The 17,886-nt window shown below is 40.5% G+C and overlaps 1 protein-coding gene across 14 annotated transcripts in view; it reads right to left on the bottom strand.

Annotated features, from left to right (window-relative positions):
• The window catches only part of PLEKHA5 (pleckstrin homology domain containing A5), a 177,383-nt gene that overhangs the window by 90,011 nt on the left and 69,486 nt on the right, over positions 1-17,886 (bottom strand). The window contains exon 1 of one of the 14 annotated variants that reach the window (XM_060279146.1): positions 4,180-6,161. The exons of the other annotated variants lie outside the window; for them this stretch is intronic. Within the exon in view, the coding sequence (XP_060135129.1) occupies positions 4,180-4,199 (20 nt within the window). The 5' untranslated portion in view covers positions 4,200-6,161. Of the gene's footprint in view, positions 1-4,179; positions 6,162-17,886 lie in introns of those variants that run through there. 14 annotated transcript variants of the gene reach the window in all.

Here is a 17,886-nt window from a genome sequence, read left to right as displayed (position 1 = left end):
TAGGTTATGAAAAAGGTTCTTATCGTGTGCTGATGACAGACACAAACACAATTAGGCTGACCAGAAGCATGGATTGTAATCCAAAATGGGACAAAGTTGGCATTTTTCAATGTCATCCCATTTCAGATGATGAGGTGGTGAAACCAATTAACAAAGAGGCAAAACCTGTAATTGATGCTGATGGTAGCACAGATTCTGACACTGATACAGATGATCAGAATGAAAAGACCTCTTTTAAGAAATCAGATGGGTCTGACACTGATCTAGAGGTAGAATCTTTGCCAGATACAGGTCACCATTCTCCCAAGGAGGAGGAACCAGACCCAGAGGATCCCAGAGTATTGCGTAGATCTGAGAGAACTACCAAGGGACAAGCACCTAAACGATTTTCTAAAGAATTTGCTAAAGCTGCTATTTCAGATATGGCTGCCACTAGCAATCCAAACTCAGTTTTTGAACCAACTAACTACAAAGAGGTTCAAAATTTACCTGAAAAAGATGCCGAACCTTGGCTTAATGCCATGAAAGCTGAATTGAATTCCCTAAAGCAAAATGACACGTGGGAATTGGTTCCAGTAGAACCAGGCATGAAACTTGTAGACAGCAGGTGGATTTACAAAACCAAGACTGATCAGACTGGTAAAGTGGTCAGATATAAAGCCAGATTAGTTGCACGTGGTTTTTCTCAAGTTCCTGATCAGGACTATCATGAGACATATTCACCGACAGTCAAATTTGAGACAGTTAGGCTGTTGATGAAAATTGCTGCAGAAGAGGGCATGACCATATCTCATCACGACGTAAATACTGCGTTTTTGTACGGAATTCTCAATGAGAGTATTTACATGTCACCGCCAGACGGAGTGCAGATAAAAAAGGGAATGGTGTGTAAATTAAAAAAATCCCTGTATGGTCTAAAACAAAGTGCTCGATGCTGGCACACTAAGCTGACAGAAGTGCTGTTTTCCTTAGGTTTCCAGCAAGGAAAGGCTGATTCTTGTGTTTTTGTTAAAGAATCTAACCAGCACAAATTGTACTGCATTTGTTTTGTGGATGATATTTTGTTTTTCTGGAAGGATGCAAATATTTACAAAACCACTCTTGCAAAACTGCAAAAGCATTTTGATATGAAAGACCTAGGGGAAGTCAGCAATTATCTCTCACTGGAAGTAGAGAGAAATAAGCAAGGTGATGTTTTGCTGCATCAATCACGTAAGATCAATGATGTGATTGAAAAATTAAATCTGACAGATGCCAATTCTGTAGACACCCCCATGGTCACAGGGTACCAACATGATACTAATGCTAATGTTTTTCCTGACACTACATTGTTCAGAAGTGTTTTGGGTAAACTTAGTTTTATAGCAAGGTGCACAAGACCAGACATTGCTGTTAGCGTAAATTTGCTCAGCAGATATGTAAATCAACCTACAGTGCAAGACTGGAAGGCACTGAAACGCATAGTTAGGTATTTAAAAGGCACTATGCATTACAGGTTGAAGCTTACTAGCCAAAAATCTGGAGGTCTTGAGATCTATGCCGATGCCAGTTTTGGTAGTGATACAACTGATGGCAAGAGCACCTCAGGTGTGTGTTATTTGTACAATCAGTGCCTATTTGATTGGTCTTGTAAGAAACAGGCAACAATAAGCATGAGTTCATGTGAAGCAGAACTCAACGCTTTAAATTTTTCCCTCATGAATGTAGAGTGGTTGTTGCAACTATGTGAGGATATGAGAGTAAAAATTTGTTGTCCAGTTCAAGTTTATCAGGACAACAAAGCCTGCATAGAACTAATCCATTCAGAAGGGTGCAAGCAAAGAACAAAACATTTGCTAATCAAATTGCACCGTGCCAGAGAATGCATTCAGAAAGGAGTTGTAAAAGTCTCATATATGCCAGGGAAAGAAATACCTGCTGATGCTTTGACTAAAGCTGTTAATAAGGAACAACTTGGTATATATGTAAAGAAATTGCTTTTGTGCTAGATTTTCATAATGGTCAGAATGAAAAGGGGGAGGTTGTGAGCATTTTCACCCCTCCCATTCTGAAAATCTGGTGATATCTGCTGTTGGGAGGGAACAGTTAGGAATTGTTACTTTGTTGTTTTTCAGTCCTGACTCTGCTCTCTGCCGTGTGCTGTGTGCAGTTTAATATCTTCTGTAGACAAGATGGCTAAGTGAGAGGCTGTAACACTCACAAAGCCAGATCTGTAAATATGCAGTAGTTAATAGAAATAAATGAGGAATGTTTTGAAACCTCTACAAATGCTTCTGCTGTTTACTGCTGATTTGGTGCTCATAAAGCCCAGTTATGAGTCCATGATTCCCGGGTGTATGCTGAAGGTGTTCCAGACGTCCTGCCCAGGCATAGGGGCCTAAGAAGACCTGGACAGATCCTGGCATTAACCCACAGAGTTTAGAGTACCAAAAACAAAAACAAAAAAGTGTTATTGAACTAAATAGCAACTTGGATCTTGGTGGACTTTGGAGAGATCTCCTTGATTACAGTATAGTCTTGTATGTTATCTGTATGGTGTGACAATGTGTTTCCCTTCCATTCATGATAGCCTGAATGCTCTTATTGATGAATAATACAAAGACAGTCAAGGTGTTTATAACAGTTCTTGTTTATTACATACTGCAAAATGAAATAAAAGCATTTTTAGAAAATAATGACTCTATTCTAGCTTTGAAAGCAAAGAGCTGCTTGGTACAAAAATAGACTAAATCAATCCATCTGAATTCCAGGCACAGCCTCTCCCCTGCCAGAAATAGATATCTATCATTTGCCGAGATTAGGGGCTTTACGCTACAGGAACCCCAGAAAAGTTGGATTAGATAGGCTTAATATTATATATATCCATGAAGTCCTAACATCCTTATTGTAATAAATTCAAGGATTCGCTACAGGTGATATCTATGTATATGTTCATAAATAATTGTATAACTTTATCTGCACAAAAACCAGATTTGACATGGTAGGATTTTGAATGAACAACTGCTCTGGTGATTATAATTAAAAACTGCTTCTCTCACAAAGATTTTTCTCGCTAGTAAAAAAGGCAATGTTTCTGATTTTTTCAGTGATACTAGGGAGGGAAGAGAGCAGTTTATAAATGGAACGCAAGTTCATACATGCAATTCTGATCTTTAATGCCCACAAATCAGACTATTGTGTGGGCATTTCTCATTCAAAAGTGCATATTCAGTTTCCATGAGCAGTATTTTTCTTGCATCATGACCTCTAGATAGGTTTAAAAAGAAGTTATTTAACATTAATGATTGCTATGCTAATTGCTTCAGGCAAGTGATAAAATACTAGCACTGCAGCTCAAAAACTAAGCTTAAAATTTTAAAAAGAGATTCTAAACACATGCACAATTTTAAAAATAAGTTAAGAGAGAGAAACCAAAGCCTCTCTGGATGTTGTAAAAATAAACAAGCATCTGTTATGGATGACACAAGCTCCTCAGTTAGATGGATAGGGGCTGATGCAAGATCTTCTGAAGAGTCTTAACATCCCCAACTTCCACAGTTGTATTGATTCTATGCCTTCGCTTAGAACAAACATCACTTTCTTCACTACTTAAATGGAGGAAGATATGCCCTGCTTTTCAAGTAACGTTCACAGAATCAATTCCAACAACAGCTTCACAATGCATATTGCCAAAACAGAATTCCCTGCATTTTCCATTTGAATTCTTCAATGCAGAACAGCAGTCATGAACTGGACAATCTACAGAAAATGTTGAAGTCCCCATTAATAATTTCTATGGAACTTTTAAGTGTTTTATCACTTTTATCTTCCTCAACCTATCAGACAGGACAAAGTAAGGAAGCTGACAAGTTTGTTTTCTAAACTTGCTTATGTCTAAGCTATTTTAAAATTTTATTTATTTATTTTACATGCAGCATGCAAATTTATTCTCCAGCTTGCAATATTTTCAACAACCACACAGCTGTGTTTTTTTAAAAAATAAAATCTTTCCTGTTATGCACAATTAATGATAATGGAAATTAGATGAGTAAAGCTTACCAAAAAAACAAAAAACAAACCCACATGCTCTTTCTCCAAATCTAATCTGAAGCAAATGTACTTTAACTGTGCATGTTAAAAAGTGGCTTAGTTTACCAAAAGAAATTATCCATTTGTAAAAGAAAATACACAATCACTTACCAGCCTTCAGAGAAATTCATTCTTCACCAAAGCCTCAATGCAAACAGCATTTGGAAAAATACGAGGCACAACCCTTTTGTCTTGAAGCTGCTCCCCCATGAGCTGTGCACAGCACTGCCACCAAGAAAAAGCATCCTGGCTCTGAGAGTTGCTAGCTAGAAAACCGATACAAGAGTGATGTCACACTGCTTCTGAAAAATTACTGAACCTCAGAATCATCAGCACTGTTCTCTCAAGTAAAACACTGTTGTGTAACAAGAGGCACCCTCAAATGGTTGGATTTTAGCTGTAAGATCACTTAGAGAAAGTGGTGTTTTGATACCCATGAATTATAGCATCCCCAGAGTGATCCAGGTTTTATGCTTTGCTCCTTACAAACATGCTATTCCTTGCTTGTTTGGGGAAAATAAGAAACCGATTCCCGATCTCTTAATGCTTCTTTCCTCCTCAAAAAGCTAAGCACTTAACACTTAAATTTAGCAAGTTAGTAAATCTCCCAATACTATAATTGCTCTCACATCAGCACTTCTGATCTCAGTTTTTAATGGATTACATCCAATATACTTCCAACAGATTTGTTTTTACAGCCTGTTCTTAAAATTTGCTTCTGAAGAACAGGCACACATAATCACAACTTCTACAGGTGATCAAGATTTAAAAGGGATAAAGAATGAACTACCATCTCACCCCTATGATGACAGAATAGTATATTTGTCAAGCAACTTTGACTAAACAACATTTGTCCCAAGTGTTTATGTTATTGCAAAAGAAAAGAAAAAACTTCATTTCCATGACTGCTGGCAGTTCACCCTGCTTTACTGTTTTGAAGGCAGAATTTCCATTGTGCAAGGAAAGAAATATGCATTCTTATCAACATGTTCTAGCCTTTATAAGCCTATTTTGTTACTTTCAAGGAATGGCAGAAACACACTGGGGAAGAAAAGCTTTTGTAACAAAAGAAATGGCAAGCGACAAGAAGCACAAATGAGACTGTGCTGTCTATAAACATGAACACAAAAACACTTACACACCCTCACATAATGAAAGCCTCAATCAGGACTGGAGCAGAACACAATCAGCCTCTTTACCAGTTAAGGGATCATGGGCAAGCTGCAATATTACATGCTCTCTCTTGTGTCTGGTGCAAATTTTCTCAGCTAAGGAGTACATTGGCACAAGCCTTGGCATAAGAAGAGCCCCACTGAATGAGGTCAATGGCCCATCTAGTCCACCATCCTGTTCCCACTATGGCCAACCAGATGCCTGTGGGAAACCCATAAGCAGGACCCGAGCACAAGACCACTCTCCTTTCCTGCAGTTTCCAGCAACTGTTACTCAGAAGCAATGCTGCCGCCAACTGGCCATGGCTAATGCCTACCAGTGTTTGATCTTAAGCAGAATTTGAAACTAGCTTGGGACAATGAACATTATGTCAGCACTGGTCCTTTAAATCCATCACCACAAAACAAAAACAAAAATATAGAAAGCACAGAATCAGGACAGGGCAGCATTTCTCAAACTAACTTTATTAAAGCACAACTTGACTTACTAGCACAGTGGTTTTCAAAGGGTGTGGCGTGCCACACAGTTGTGCCAGGAGAGGATGGCAAGTGTGGTGGGAAGATTAAAGGACAATCAAATAAACAAGTGTGGTGGGAAGATTCAAGGACAATCAAATAAACATTTAAACATTTCAGTACATTATCAAAATATTTCTACAGCCAGAAACAGCATCCACACTTCTCTTCAAGAGCATTGGCTATTCTTCTACAGCTCTCCACAACTAATTTGTTGTGAACAGGGATTTTCAACTCTGAAAAATATGATCAGAAAAGAGAAATGCTTCTTTGTGTTGATGAGGAGGTGAGAGTTTGTCTCAAATCAGGCCTATCTCAAATACATGGGTAATCTCAAATCAGACCTATCTCAGATACATGAGATTACCCGGAAAAAGCAAGCTCACATCTTTCATTGAGTTTTTATTTTGGTATGAGCTTTCGTGTGCATGCACACTTCTTCAGATATCTTCAGGTATCTGAAGAAGTGTGCATGCACACGAAAGCTCATACCAAAATAAAAACTTAGTTGGTCTTTAAGGTGCTACTGAAGGAATTTTTTTATTTTACTTCGATCCAGACCAACACGGCTACCTACCTGTAACCATCTTTCATTGAGTTTGCATACATACTTAAGGTACATATGTAAGAGGCTCATTTATAATTACTGTATATGTTCTTAGGTAGCTGGATTGTATTATACACAAAACTCTTAGTCTGTCCCAAATTATTTTGATTTAATTTATAGCCAAGCCATAGTGTGTCTTGCTGCTCACACACAAGTACTGTCTTGTGACACTTTATATAATAACAAAATTATTATGGCATAAGCTTTTGAGGACTCAAATGCAAGCCATATTCATTAGATGGATGAAGTGAAAACTTGGCAGGTATAAAAAAAATTAAGGTGAGAGTTGAATGCAATGAGATGCAGAAATTACAGTCAGTGATAATTAGAGCTTCAATGTATGTTAAATAGGCACACCTTTACACTTTTGCAATAACAGACAGCACTATGGAGATGATTCTGCTAATACTTGTTAGTATTAGGGATATAGGGTGGCGCTGTGGTTTAAACCACTGAGCCTAGGGCTTGCTGATCAGAAGGTTGGCGGTTCAAATCCCCGTGATGGGGTGAGCTCCCGTTGTTCGGTCCCAGCTCCTGCCAACCTAGCAGTTCGAAAGCCCATCAAAGTGCAAGTACAGTGGTACCTCGCAAGACGAAATTAATTCGTTCCACGAGTTGTTTCGTTTTGCGATAATTGCTTCTTGCGAAGTGCGGTTTCCCATATGAACGCATTGAAATATAATCAATGCATTCCTATGGGGGGAGTGCAAAAAAAGGGGCCGACTCACCCGCCATGGCCGCTCCGGAAGTTTTTAAGGCTCTGGGGAGGGGGAAGCAGGAGGAGGGCCAGGGAGAGGCTCCCTCCCTTCTTCCCCAACAGCCGGACCCTCACGCCCAACCAGACAGTTCACGCGCAGGCAGGCAGGCTTAAGGTGAGTGAGGGGGGATCTGGCTGCTGCGGAAGCCGGGCGATGGTGGGCGGGGAAAGCGCGAGGTGGCCGGGCTCTTGGTCTGACCTTCTCTTCGTGGCGCCCTGCTTCGTCTTGCGAAGTTTTCTATGGCACAGCCATAGAAAACTTCGTCTTCCAAGTCTGCCAAAAAATCGCAAAACATTGTTGTCTTGTGATTTTTTCGTGTCGTGAGGTGTTCGTTTAGCGAGGTACCACTGTACCGTAGATAAATAAGTACCGCTCCGGCGGGAAGGTAAACGGTGTTTCCGTACGCTGCTCTGGTTTTGCCAGAAGCAGCTTAGTCATGTTGGCCACAGGACCTGGAAAAACTGTCTGTGGACAAACGTCGGCTCCCTTGGCCAGGAAAGTGAGATAAGCGGCGCCACCCCAGAGTCGTTCACGACTAGACTTAACTGTCAGGGGTCTTTTACCTTTAGGGCAGGGAACCATTTGCAAGAAGCAGCCACAGACAGTTACTGGCTACAGAACAATGATTGTGTGCACAAGCACTCAACTGTTGTAAACAGCAAATCGCAACACAACACACATTTTTGTCATTTATCAGCAACACTACTACACAGGTACATCCCTATTGCAAACAATACATGGCGTGTCTAATTATGATCAATGTATGTGGAGTTGGGGCAGAATTCACGCAATGGAAGGGTCTTGGCAGCAGCACTTGCAGTTTTTGAGTTCTCCCCTCAACAAATCCAAACACACCATCATTGCTGCAGGCAGCAGTAATAATTAAATGCAGCAGCTGTAAGTCCCCCCTCCTCCTAAGGCTGGCGGTATTATTAGTGAGAGCAACCAGCAGAGCATAGGCTGGGATCACTTTCAGTTGGCAGAACAGCCCAGCTATGCCATCTGCCAACTTTGCAGGAAGCAGGAAACAGCTGAGCCCGGAGCCCGGAGGTGGGGGGCAGCCTCATCATGTGCAGGCAGCACCAGTCCCTCCTCCTTTCGGAAGAGGTGGAGTCAGGATGGAAGGGAAGAGGCATGCAAAGGAGGGCAAGCTCCCTTCCACTCTCAAGCTCCCTCCATCACTGAAGCAGCTTAGCTCAGCAACTTGAAAAGGATTTGAGAGTGAGGCAAGTATGACTCCTCCAGATGAACATTTTCAGTGCTTGCTCTTCAAATCAAAACACCTTGCTTGTTGTTCTATATGCAGTACTAGTTAGGGCACCTACCTAATGTCACAGAATCTGTGCCCACAAACACAACTACAGGAGAATAGAGCATCCCTTTAAGTCTGCCCCTCCCTCAAATCAATTTGAAGGGGCTTGACACAAAATCCCTAGGATATAGTTGTCTGAAACATGGTATCTTAATACAGGGCACCTCTCACACATTTGCTATTTTTCACACCAGTTTCCTACAAGTGTTTCCTTTTTTAAAACACCACCACCACCACCCACCCACCCACCCACCCACCCACACGGGAAGATTTAAGGTCGTCTTCCCCGCTTTTTTTTTAACCCACCTCAAAACTGTAAAAGCTGCCCTTGCAGGCAAAGAGACCTAATATTCACTGGTAATCTGTGGTAAGCAAAACAGGGGGGAAAGAAAAACCCCAAATGCACACTTCATGAAAGGAAAAGAGGTTAGGAAAGAACAGTGAGGCCAGTGGTAACATTAAAAGGTGGCTGAACTCCTGAAAGAGCCCTCTGCAGCGGGGCTTCCAGGAGAAAGGGAAGTGAAGTGAAAATCGAGTCACTTTAAGATTACGGTACATGAAATCACATGAAAGGCCCTGAAAGTCAGTATAGAAGAAGAAAGAAGTAACCAGAAGTCTTAAGCAAGGAATGCAGAGTGTATCTCCAGCACTGCTTGGAGCTAGAGGCAGAAAGTTGAAATTGAAGTCACTGCCAGGAGCACCTAAGGAAGCAATAAATTCCTGCCTTGTTAGCAGAGCTAATCCCACCTGAGTCCAAGAGGCCAGCATAGAAGATTAGGTTTTTAAACAATAATGCCAACAACAGCTAGGCCAGCAACAGCAAACATTCACTACTTTAAGTTCCACACACCCTAAAGGCTTGGATGTGAGGTGGAGAGAGGGAGACCCTTTTTCAGAACTGTTAGCATCTTCTGCTCCCTCTTGTGGTAAAAAATTTCATCTCTTGCCAGCTTTCAGGAAATACTGGTAATGCAATCCAATTGTAATGTATTTTGTTATTTGACAGTTACAGTCCTTAGAAGTGATTACAGAACAAAAAAACCTTTTCTGAGAATCCTGAAAAAGCAAGGTTTGATCATACATGCTTTCCTCCAACAATCAGCCCACTATGTCAATGGAACTAATCACATGTGGATGGTTTTTTTTCTTTTGAAGGAAAATGAAGTCCCTTGAGTTAACCTTGGCTAGAACAATTTTGACAAAAAAAAGAAAACTGTCCCAAGAATTTTGCAGAATTGTCAGAAAATTTTGAGAAGTAAATTTAGGCATATTATATAATTACTTCAAAACACACTGCAAGAGGAGTAAAATATGAATAGAAATAAAGTTCTTGTACACCAATGTAGAAACACCAAAGAGATTTGTAACATTCTTAAAATCACAGAATTATTGAGTTGGAAGGAACCCACCCCGAGGGTCATCTAGTCCAACCCCCTGCAATGCAGGGATCTGAACACACAGTCTTCCATCCAATTTGAAACTATACTGGACCATGCGTAGCTTTGCAAATGTGCTAGCAGTTTTATTCATTCACTGCAGAACCCCTTATAGTTATAATAATTGAGCATGGTGGTGGAAACACTCTAGGTTATTAAGAAGATGGCAGGTGGTGTGCTTATAATATGCTGGGGTAAAAGTTAGTGTTATGGTAAAAGTATTGCTCAAGTTGTAGATAGCAGAAATAAGCTTCAAGATAATTTCATTGCATCAGATGTGGATTTGGTGGGACAGAATAAACAGCTTGATAAAAAAAAGATTCATCCATTTGGTTGTAATACAACACCCATCAATTAAAACAAGACAGAATTCACATAGAATCTTAAAATTAACTTTTCTGTGAGATGGCCTATCACATGCCTCATGCTTGGAACCAGCAGATACATTCATGTGTGTGTCCCCCTCCCCGCACCCCAAGTTACAGTGGTACCTCTGGTTACAAACTTAATTTGTTCCAGAGGTCCGTTCTTAACCTGAAACTATTCTTAACCTGAGGTACCACTTTAGTTAATGGGGCCTCCCGCTGCCGTGCAATTTCTGTTCTCATCCTGGGGCAAAGTTCTTAACCCGAGGTACTACTTCCGGGTTAGCGGAGTCTGTAACCCGAAGTGTTTGTAACCCAAGGTACCACTGTATTCATAATAAAAATGGTTCTTTCCTACACAAGTACTGTATACTGCCAAGTAGAACTTGGCCAACTTTGAGGCTATCATCAGCTCTTTAATACCCAAGAATGGGACTCCGTTGGGAACTGTTATTGAAGTAAGAGGAAATGCATTCTGGAAAATCCAAATATCATTCTTAAAGGATGATAACATGTCCTAGGGCTATTTAAAGCTACAGGTAAAATATGGAATGTGATGCTCCTCAAAGCATTTTGAAAATTCAACATAGGTTTGCCATAGAAGCAACCTACTCCCAAAGCTCTCTGCAGAACCTTGAATCAAATTTTCCTTTCAACATAAAAGCATAGGGGAAACGTCCTGTCCTTTCTATCCTGCGCTTTCTCCTCACTCTAGTTCCAATCCATCACAGAGGCACAATATTAAGTAACAGACAAAAACAGCAAAGGAGCAGGTGCCAAGTAACACAAACGTCAGTACCAGCTCTGAAGGGAAAAGTCCTTGTCAACTGGCAACTTGAAGAGTGAGTGAAGGATTGATGAAGAGCATTTTTTTTTGACATTCTCAGCCAAACCGTGCAAAAAGCTCTCCTAATGGAGTGGGATGACAGTCAGCTTTGACCTGTTTTTTTGTTTTGCTTACAGATTTCCCCACTCTTTTTCCTTCCTCGTTTTTTACTGAGGGGAGAAGAATGTACAGTACTTGCATATACTTAGAGGGTTTCGGTTCACCCTAGCGACTAAGTGAATAGAGAAGAGAGGCTTATGCTACTCCACCACCACACCATTACAAGGCTATACCAGGATGAATGTATGAAATGGGGTTTCAACCTCTAAACTGGGAAGTGGAATGAAGACACACAGGACAATCACAAAAGGGAATTTCAGGAATAATATGGTATGTACTGTGCTGAATTCTGTGAACACCTGGAGGCCCTCAGCAGAAGAAAACGTAATTTGTGTAAAAATAATAATTTGTGTAAAAATATTTAATAGCACTTGTTTCTGTGCTTTCACAGCAGCTGTATTTTATTCTGATGAGGACCTCTTTCACCCAGGGATTGCTTGAGTTTAATTCATTGCAATCCATAGTTAATTGGTTTGGTACTGTAACATTTTACGTGATACCGATAAAGATGGATACATTTATGATTTGTATTTCTCTTTTGTGCAACAGAGCTTTATACTGTAGACCAGGGGTCCTCAAACTTTTTCAGCAGGGGGCTGGTCCACTGTCCCTCAGACCTTGTGGGGAGCTGGACTATATTTTGAAGGGGGAAAAATGAAGGAGGGACGATGAGTGGCGTGTGAAAGGGCTCCAGAGAGGGGCTGCTTTAAATGGCGGCCATTCGAGAGGGGCGCTCAGCTCCTATGTCTTGTGAGCGGCAAGGACTGGCGGCAGCGGAGGGAAGATGAGTGGCACACGAAAGGGCTCTGGAGAGGGGCTGGCACCAACAAAACCCAACCCCCTTCCTCCTCTAGGCAGGGTGGGGAGAAGCCAGGAGGAGAGAGGGAGGAGGTGCCGGCACCACCGCCGTGTGAGGGAGAGGGAGGGAAAAAACGCACACACTGGCGATCCACACGGCAATTCTTGGACCATCTGCAGGCCAGATTTAGAAGGCTATTGGGCCTGATCCGGCCTACAGGCCTTAGTTTTGCCGACCCATGCTGTAGACAAACATAGTATTTGGAGCTCATTACTGCTTTTCTATTTTTGTAACTGTGTCTATCCCTCATCCTCATCCCTTTTGACTAATTGTTGATCATGAAATTGGTTACAAAAGCTGTAGCATCTTCAAAGCTGAATATTCCAATCTAAGTGCCAACAAAGCATGTTCTAGAATTGTAAAAGAAAGTCCACCAAGCATCTGCTATGAGAACATTCCAACTCGATCTATGGTGGACCTTCTGATTTAATTCTGTGGAGCTGCAATATAAGCTTATTTAGATTTACAGCACAGATACCCGCTAAAACAGGCATTCCCAAACTCTGGCCCTCCAGATGTTTTGGACTACAATTCCCATCATCCCTGACCACTGGTCCTGTTAGCTAGGGATCATGGGAGTTGTAGGCCAAAACATCTTGGAAGGCCGCAGTTTGGGGGTGCCTGCACTAAAAGGACAAAGTAATAGCTGGTAGCAGAAGAAGCTTATCTTCTAAGTGGACTAGCCTCTATTTGCAATCTGTCGATTTCAGTAAATGTTTCAGTTCAGCTGGGAAGAACAGAGGCATTTGTTCTCAATGCTGAAGATAATTTTTTTTCTAATGGTAACAACACATGCTGACATTTGAAGAGAAATAAGAATATTACTTCTTAAAAACAGTCATGTTCAAGAATTAGAATACCATTAGAGACTCCAGCTCCCTCTCCATCACCACTAGCAGTCTTCCCAGCTGGCTTATCAAAGGGATGTATAATTTGTTTGGTTCTGCCAAATAAACTGTCAAGTGTGTTTTAATCTCTTTGCTTAATATTCTGAATAGCTTCTCTCTGTGATGGAGGTAAACAAAGTGGTACCAGAGTATCCCCTGCTTTCACAAATGAGAGAAAATCAGAAGCATGCATGAAGCTCTCCTTTTTCAGTTTTTGAAGAGGGACACAAGGCTCTTTGCTCTTTTGCTCATGTGTGTAAGGCTCCAATATGGCTCACATCTATACTGCTCTTTCCAACCACAGCTGGAAACAGACCTCCTAGCCACTGAAGCCACCTGTGCCTCAAGTGACAATGCTGAATCCATGAGTAATCTCAAGGTACAAAAACCTTCTTCTTGCAAGGCAGTGAAACCCCACCCACAATAGGCTGTCTTCCTAACTCTTGGACTTATAAAACATTAACACCTCTGTCTTCACAGGATCCAACAACTCCCATGTTGTTGGCCTCCCATAACTACTTTCTGGAACCGGCACTGCAGGTAGGAGCAGAACAACTGAAGTACAGTGCACCCGCAACTTCAACTTCCTTGAGACTCTCCAGAATAATACCATGGTCAATGGTATCAAAAGCCACTGACAGATCAAGAATGAGCAAGGTCACTCTCCCCCATCTCGTGCCCCTCTTCTTTCTGTGTATTTTGAACGTGCATCAATACCCTCACCATAATTTATTACTCATTTCTTTCAGATTTTTTCAAAGTGCTGCGTTTTGCATAATTTTACATCATGGTTTTCCTCTGGATAACATCTTTTGCTGGCAATATCTTTTGTTGTGTAACTTCACACCCAACTTTATATGTGGGTATCAAAATTATTAAGAGTACTCCCACAACATAAATCTAAAATGAGGAGAGTACAAGTACTCCAAAGATTTATTGTTAGAAAAATATACAAAGGGAACATTTCTATGCCTAGTAGTTGAAACAAGTGGTGCAAATTTCCCTCCATCATATTGGGCCAACCATTCAGCTGACAGCCAATCAGCTGACAGGCATGATGGAATGCAATTACAACTGAGTTTCCTCATCACCTACTTGAACCTGCCTTGATTGAGAGAATTTGCAGTAACAGCCAGGAGCAAATAGGCTGCAGCAGAATCTAACCTATTACACTATTTGCTATTACTGTACAATAAAAATCCTGGAATCAGATTTCTTTTTCTGTGCTTCTTCCCAACCTGAACCTTACTGAGGTAAGCCCAATTAAAATCAATACCAATACCAATCCAGGAAGCCTCCTCTGCACCATGGGAGTTGTAAAACAGCTATTTTTATAAACTGAGCATTCGGGAAGAAAGCAGATAATTCCACAATTGGCCAGGTGCATTAAGAAGAGGTTTTCTTACTTCCTTTGAAGCATTTAAGCATTTACCACTGCCAAAAGCACGATATCCGATTTGATGAATAAATGGGTTGATTCAGAATGGCATCTCTTATCTTGCTAATCTAGACACAGTCAGTTTAATTGCACTCCATCATTATGTTTTCTACTGATAGTGTCCTCAGTACAACAGGGAACAGAGAAAAGACCTTGCCCAAGGAACACAGCACAATTCCAGTAGAAGCAAAAGACATTTTCATCGTGATTTATATTAAGATACTTAACATACTCCAACTATTGATATCCAGATAATGTGATCCCTAGATTCAACATACAATATTATTTCAACAAAAATTCATGTGTTATGCTTAAGCATCATGCATTTAGTCTAATCAATCCATTTACAGGGTGGCATACTACCGTGTGCACATCTATCAAACCCATGTATTTCATGAGAGAAGAATAGTGATGGAAATTTCTATGTCCGTTAAAAATACACACTCCTGGTGGTCTTTTTCTTCTCAATGCATCCAGCTTTTCCCTAGTAGCAGTGAGTTTATACTGAGCTTCTCAGTACTGTATCAGCTGTACTGTATACACATTTTAAAGGCCCAAGAGAAAATACGACCCTTTGGCATTTTAGAGTCCTGTTTTAATATCTTCCACAAATCTACTCTGGTACCTAATTTCTCCCCTTTCTGTACACTCCAACAGTAAGCAGCATATTAAGGTAAGGAGTGAAATACTCTTATACCTGTAAGCAGTGATGCTTTTGGAATTATTCTTTTTATTCTTAAAAAATCTTTTTGGAAACCACATTCAGGCATGTTGTTCGTTTGTTTTTGTTTTTAAAAAACCCAATCAAGCAGTATATAAATTTTACAAAATAAATAAGCCAAACTAAAACACTGATTGAACTAAAGCCAAACTAAAACACTGAAACAGAAGGAAAAAGTATCATTTTCTATGTTCACATACCATTTTCCTTCCCTATCCTCCACCTTGCAGTATCCTCAAATCTCCTCTGAATACTTTGGAGTAGATTGGAAGGGTTCAGGAGCTGCAGGGGAGAAGGGGAAGTCCTGTCTCATCTGCTGGTGCTACGCTGTTGTAAAGCCTATGTTATGGCATTACAGATTATTTTGAATGCTGTAAGAACACAGACACGAGGAGGAGGAGGAGGAGGAGGAGGAGGAGGAGGAGGAGGAGGAGGAGGAGGAGGAGGAGGAGGAGGAGGAGGAGGAGGAGGAGGAGGAGTTTGGATTTGATATCCCACTTTCTTTATCACTACCCGAAGGAGTCTCAAAGTGGCAAATAATCTTCTTTTCCTTCCTCCCCCACAAAAACTGTGAGGTGAGTGAGGCTGAGAGACTTCAGAGAAGTGTTACTAGCCCAAGGTCACCCAGCAGCTGCATGTGGAGGAGCAGAGACGCGAACCCAGTTCACCAGATTACGAGTCTACCACTCTTACACTACACCACACTGACTCTCTTAGGGGAAAATCTTGGTAAACATAATTGGGAGGGAAGAGAAGAGCCAATCTTTTATTTTAATTAATTGCTTTTTATGTTTTATTGTAATTTTATTGGTGTTAGCCGCCCTGAGCCCAGTTTTGACTGGGGAGGGCGGGGTATAAATAAAAATTTATTATTATTATATAATATTACACCTTATATTAGGCCTTTCCCCTCCAACCACAATTCCTCCAAGATGCCAGCTTGTAGAAAAATGCCTACTTCAGGTCTGCCAGGATTGATTCTTGTTTCTTATCAGACCCCTGTGATGTTTCGCAACCTATCTTTGGAAATTCCCCTTGGTTTTGAAAGTAGGTTGTCATATGGCAAGGAGGGCTGCTGTTCAAAAGGCGGTACTGTCTAATTTGCTTGACAGCAGCTCTCCAAGGTCTGCCAGGTCTCTCTCAGGAACCATATTCTCTGAAATCTTTTTAGCTACCAGGGGATGAACCTGGGACCTTCTGCATGTAAAACATGTGTTCTCCACAGTGAAACTTTGTGTGTGTTTATTTCTTATTGCTCAAAATGAAAAACTCTCACTGTTAGGCATGTCTTCAGATCCATATGTACCGTGTTTCTCCAAAAATAAGACACTGTCTTATATTTATTTTTCCTCAAAAAAAACCACGGTGGCTTATTTTCAGGGGATGTCTTTTTTTAAATTAAGTATGGTACAGTTTAACCTACAAGGTTAAACTGCCTATCACTATGGCTTATTTTCGGGGTATGGCTTATTTTCGGAGAAACACGGTAGTATGAAACCCTAGCCTTGTGAAGCAAAGATTTCAAACACCCTATAAACACATATTGCTCCAGATTTGTGTATTCATGCTAGCCTAGCCCTTTTACTGAAAAGCCAACTGAACAAAAATCAGCAAGCCTCTCTTCACAGAATATATCTATTCATAACATCCTTCAACCCCTGCAGAGAGAGCTCTACATTAATCAGCAAGCAGCAGCGTGTGTGTTTCATATAGGTATTGGCACTGGAAAGCATGCTGTGTACGATACAATAAAAAAAAATCAAATTGCTTGCAAAAGCATACATGATGAGCTTTCTAGAGTGAGCATTAGCCTCTTAAAAGGTACTCAAGCTTACTTCGTGTATTTTTACATGAAAGCATTCTGAACACTGGGCTATAAAATGCGTTAAATTTCCAAATACTAGTTATTATGCTGATGTAATTTGTTACAACTGAGTTGTCCAAAATGAAACCAAGTCTAAAAATGGCATCACAGGTGTGGAAATAATCCTCTAGATTTCCTCATTTTCTGAATAAGCTGAACACATAACTGTTTATAGAGGCATTACTCAAAGAAATAGAGATAGATGTGGGCTTAGTGACTACTGTCTTGGCAAATCTTCTGTTATTGAAATTACTTTAAACACTGTGAGCCTTCATAAAATTGTGACCAACACAATAATAAACAATAGCACCATCTTTATAACTTGGCATGTACATGGTACCTACAGATACATTTATAGTACCCATTTGCATCATTTACTGCTTCCCTGACTAGAATTCAAAATGAATTGAAAGGTGGAAACCCCGCCTTTGCCTGTGAGCAATCTGTTTTGTACCTAATCCTTCCTCTTTTTAAAACATCTACAAAGCGCCTAGCTATCATCCCCAAATAAGATACAATGTTCAACTAGTGAGCCAAAATGCTTACATGCATGCAATCTTTTTACGTATACTTGTGTATGTTCATGGATCATATTGCACTAGGCAACAGGTACCTGCCCTTAAAATCACAAGGTATTCTTAAATCAGTTTGTAATCTGATTGTTTAAAAAGAATTATATTTTCAACAGTATCTATTTGATCAGTAGGCACAAACTACCGGTACATGGTTCACCTTTAGCAGTTTTATGTTTAAGTTAAACAGACAAATCACTTCTGCAAAATGCAACACAGAATATAGAATCTTGAACAACTGAGGGAATAATATGGCTATGAAAAATAATTAGACAAGTTTAACAAAATGCCTGTCAAATAAATTATACTCATTTCAAAAGGTTACTCGAATCATTCAGTACAAATAGATGCAACATTACCTACCA

Source organism: Zootoca vivipara, chromosome 10, assembly GCF_963506605.1.
Source record: "Zootoca vivipara chromosome 10, rZooViv1.1, whole genome shotgun sequence".
NCBI lineage: Eukaryota > Metazoa > Chordata > Lepidosauria > Squamata > Lacertidae > Zootoca > Zootoca vivipara.
The sequence above is the reverse complement of the archived record's forward strand: the minus strand, read 5'-3'. Positions and strand labels throughout refer to the sequence as shown.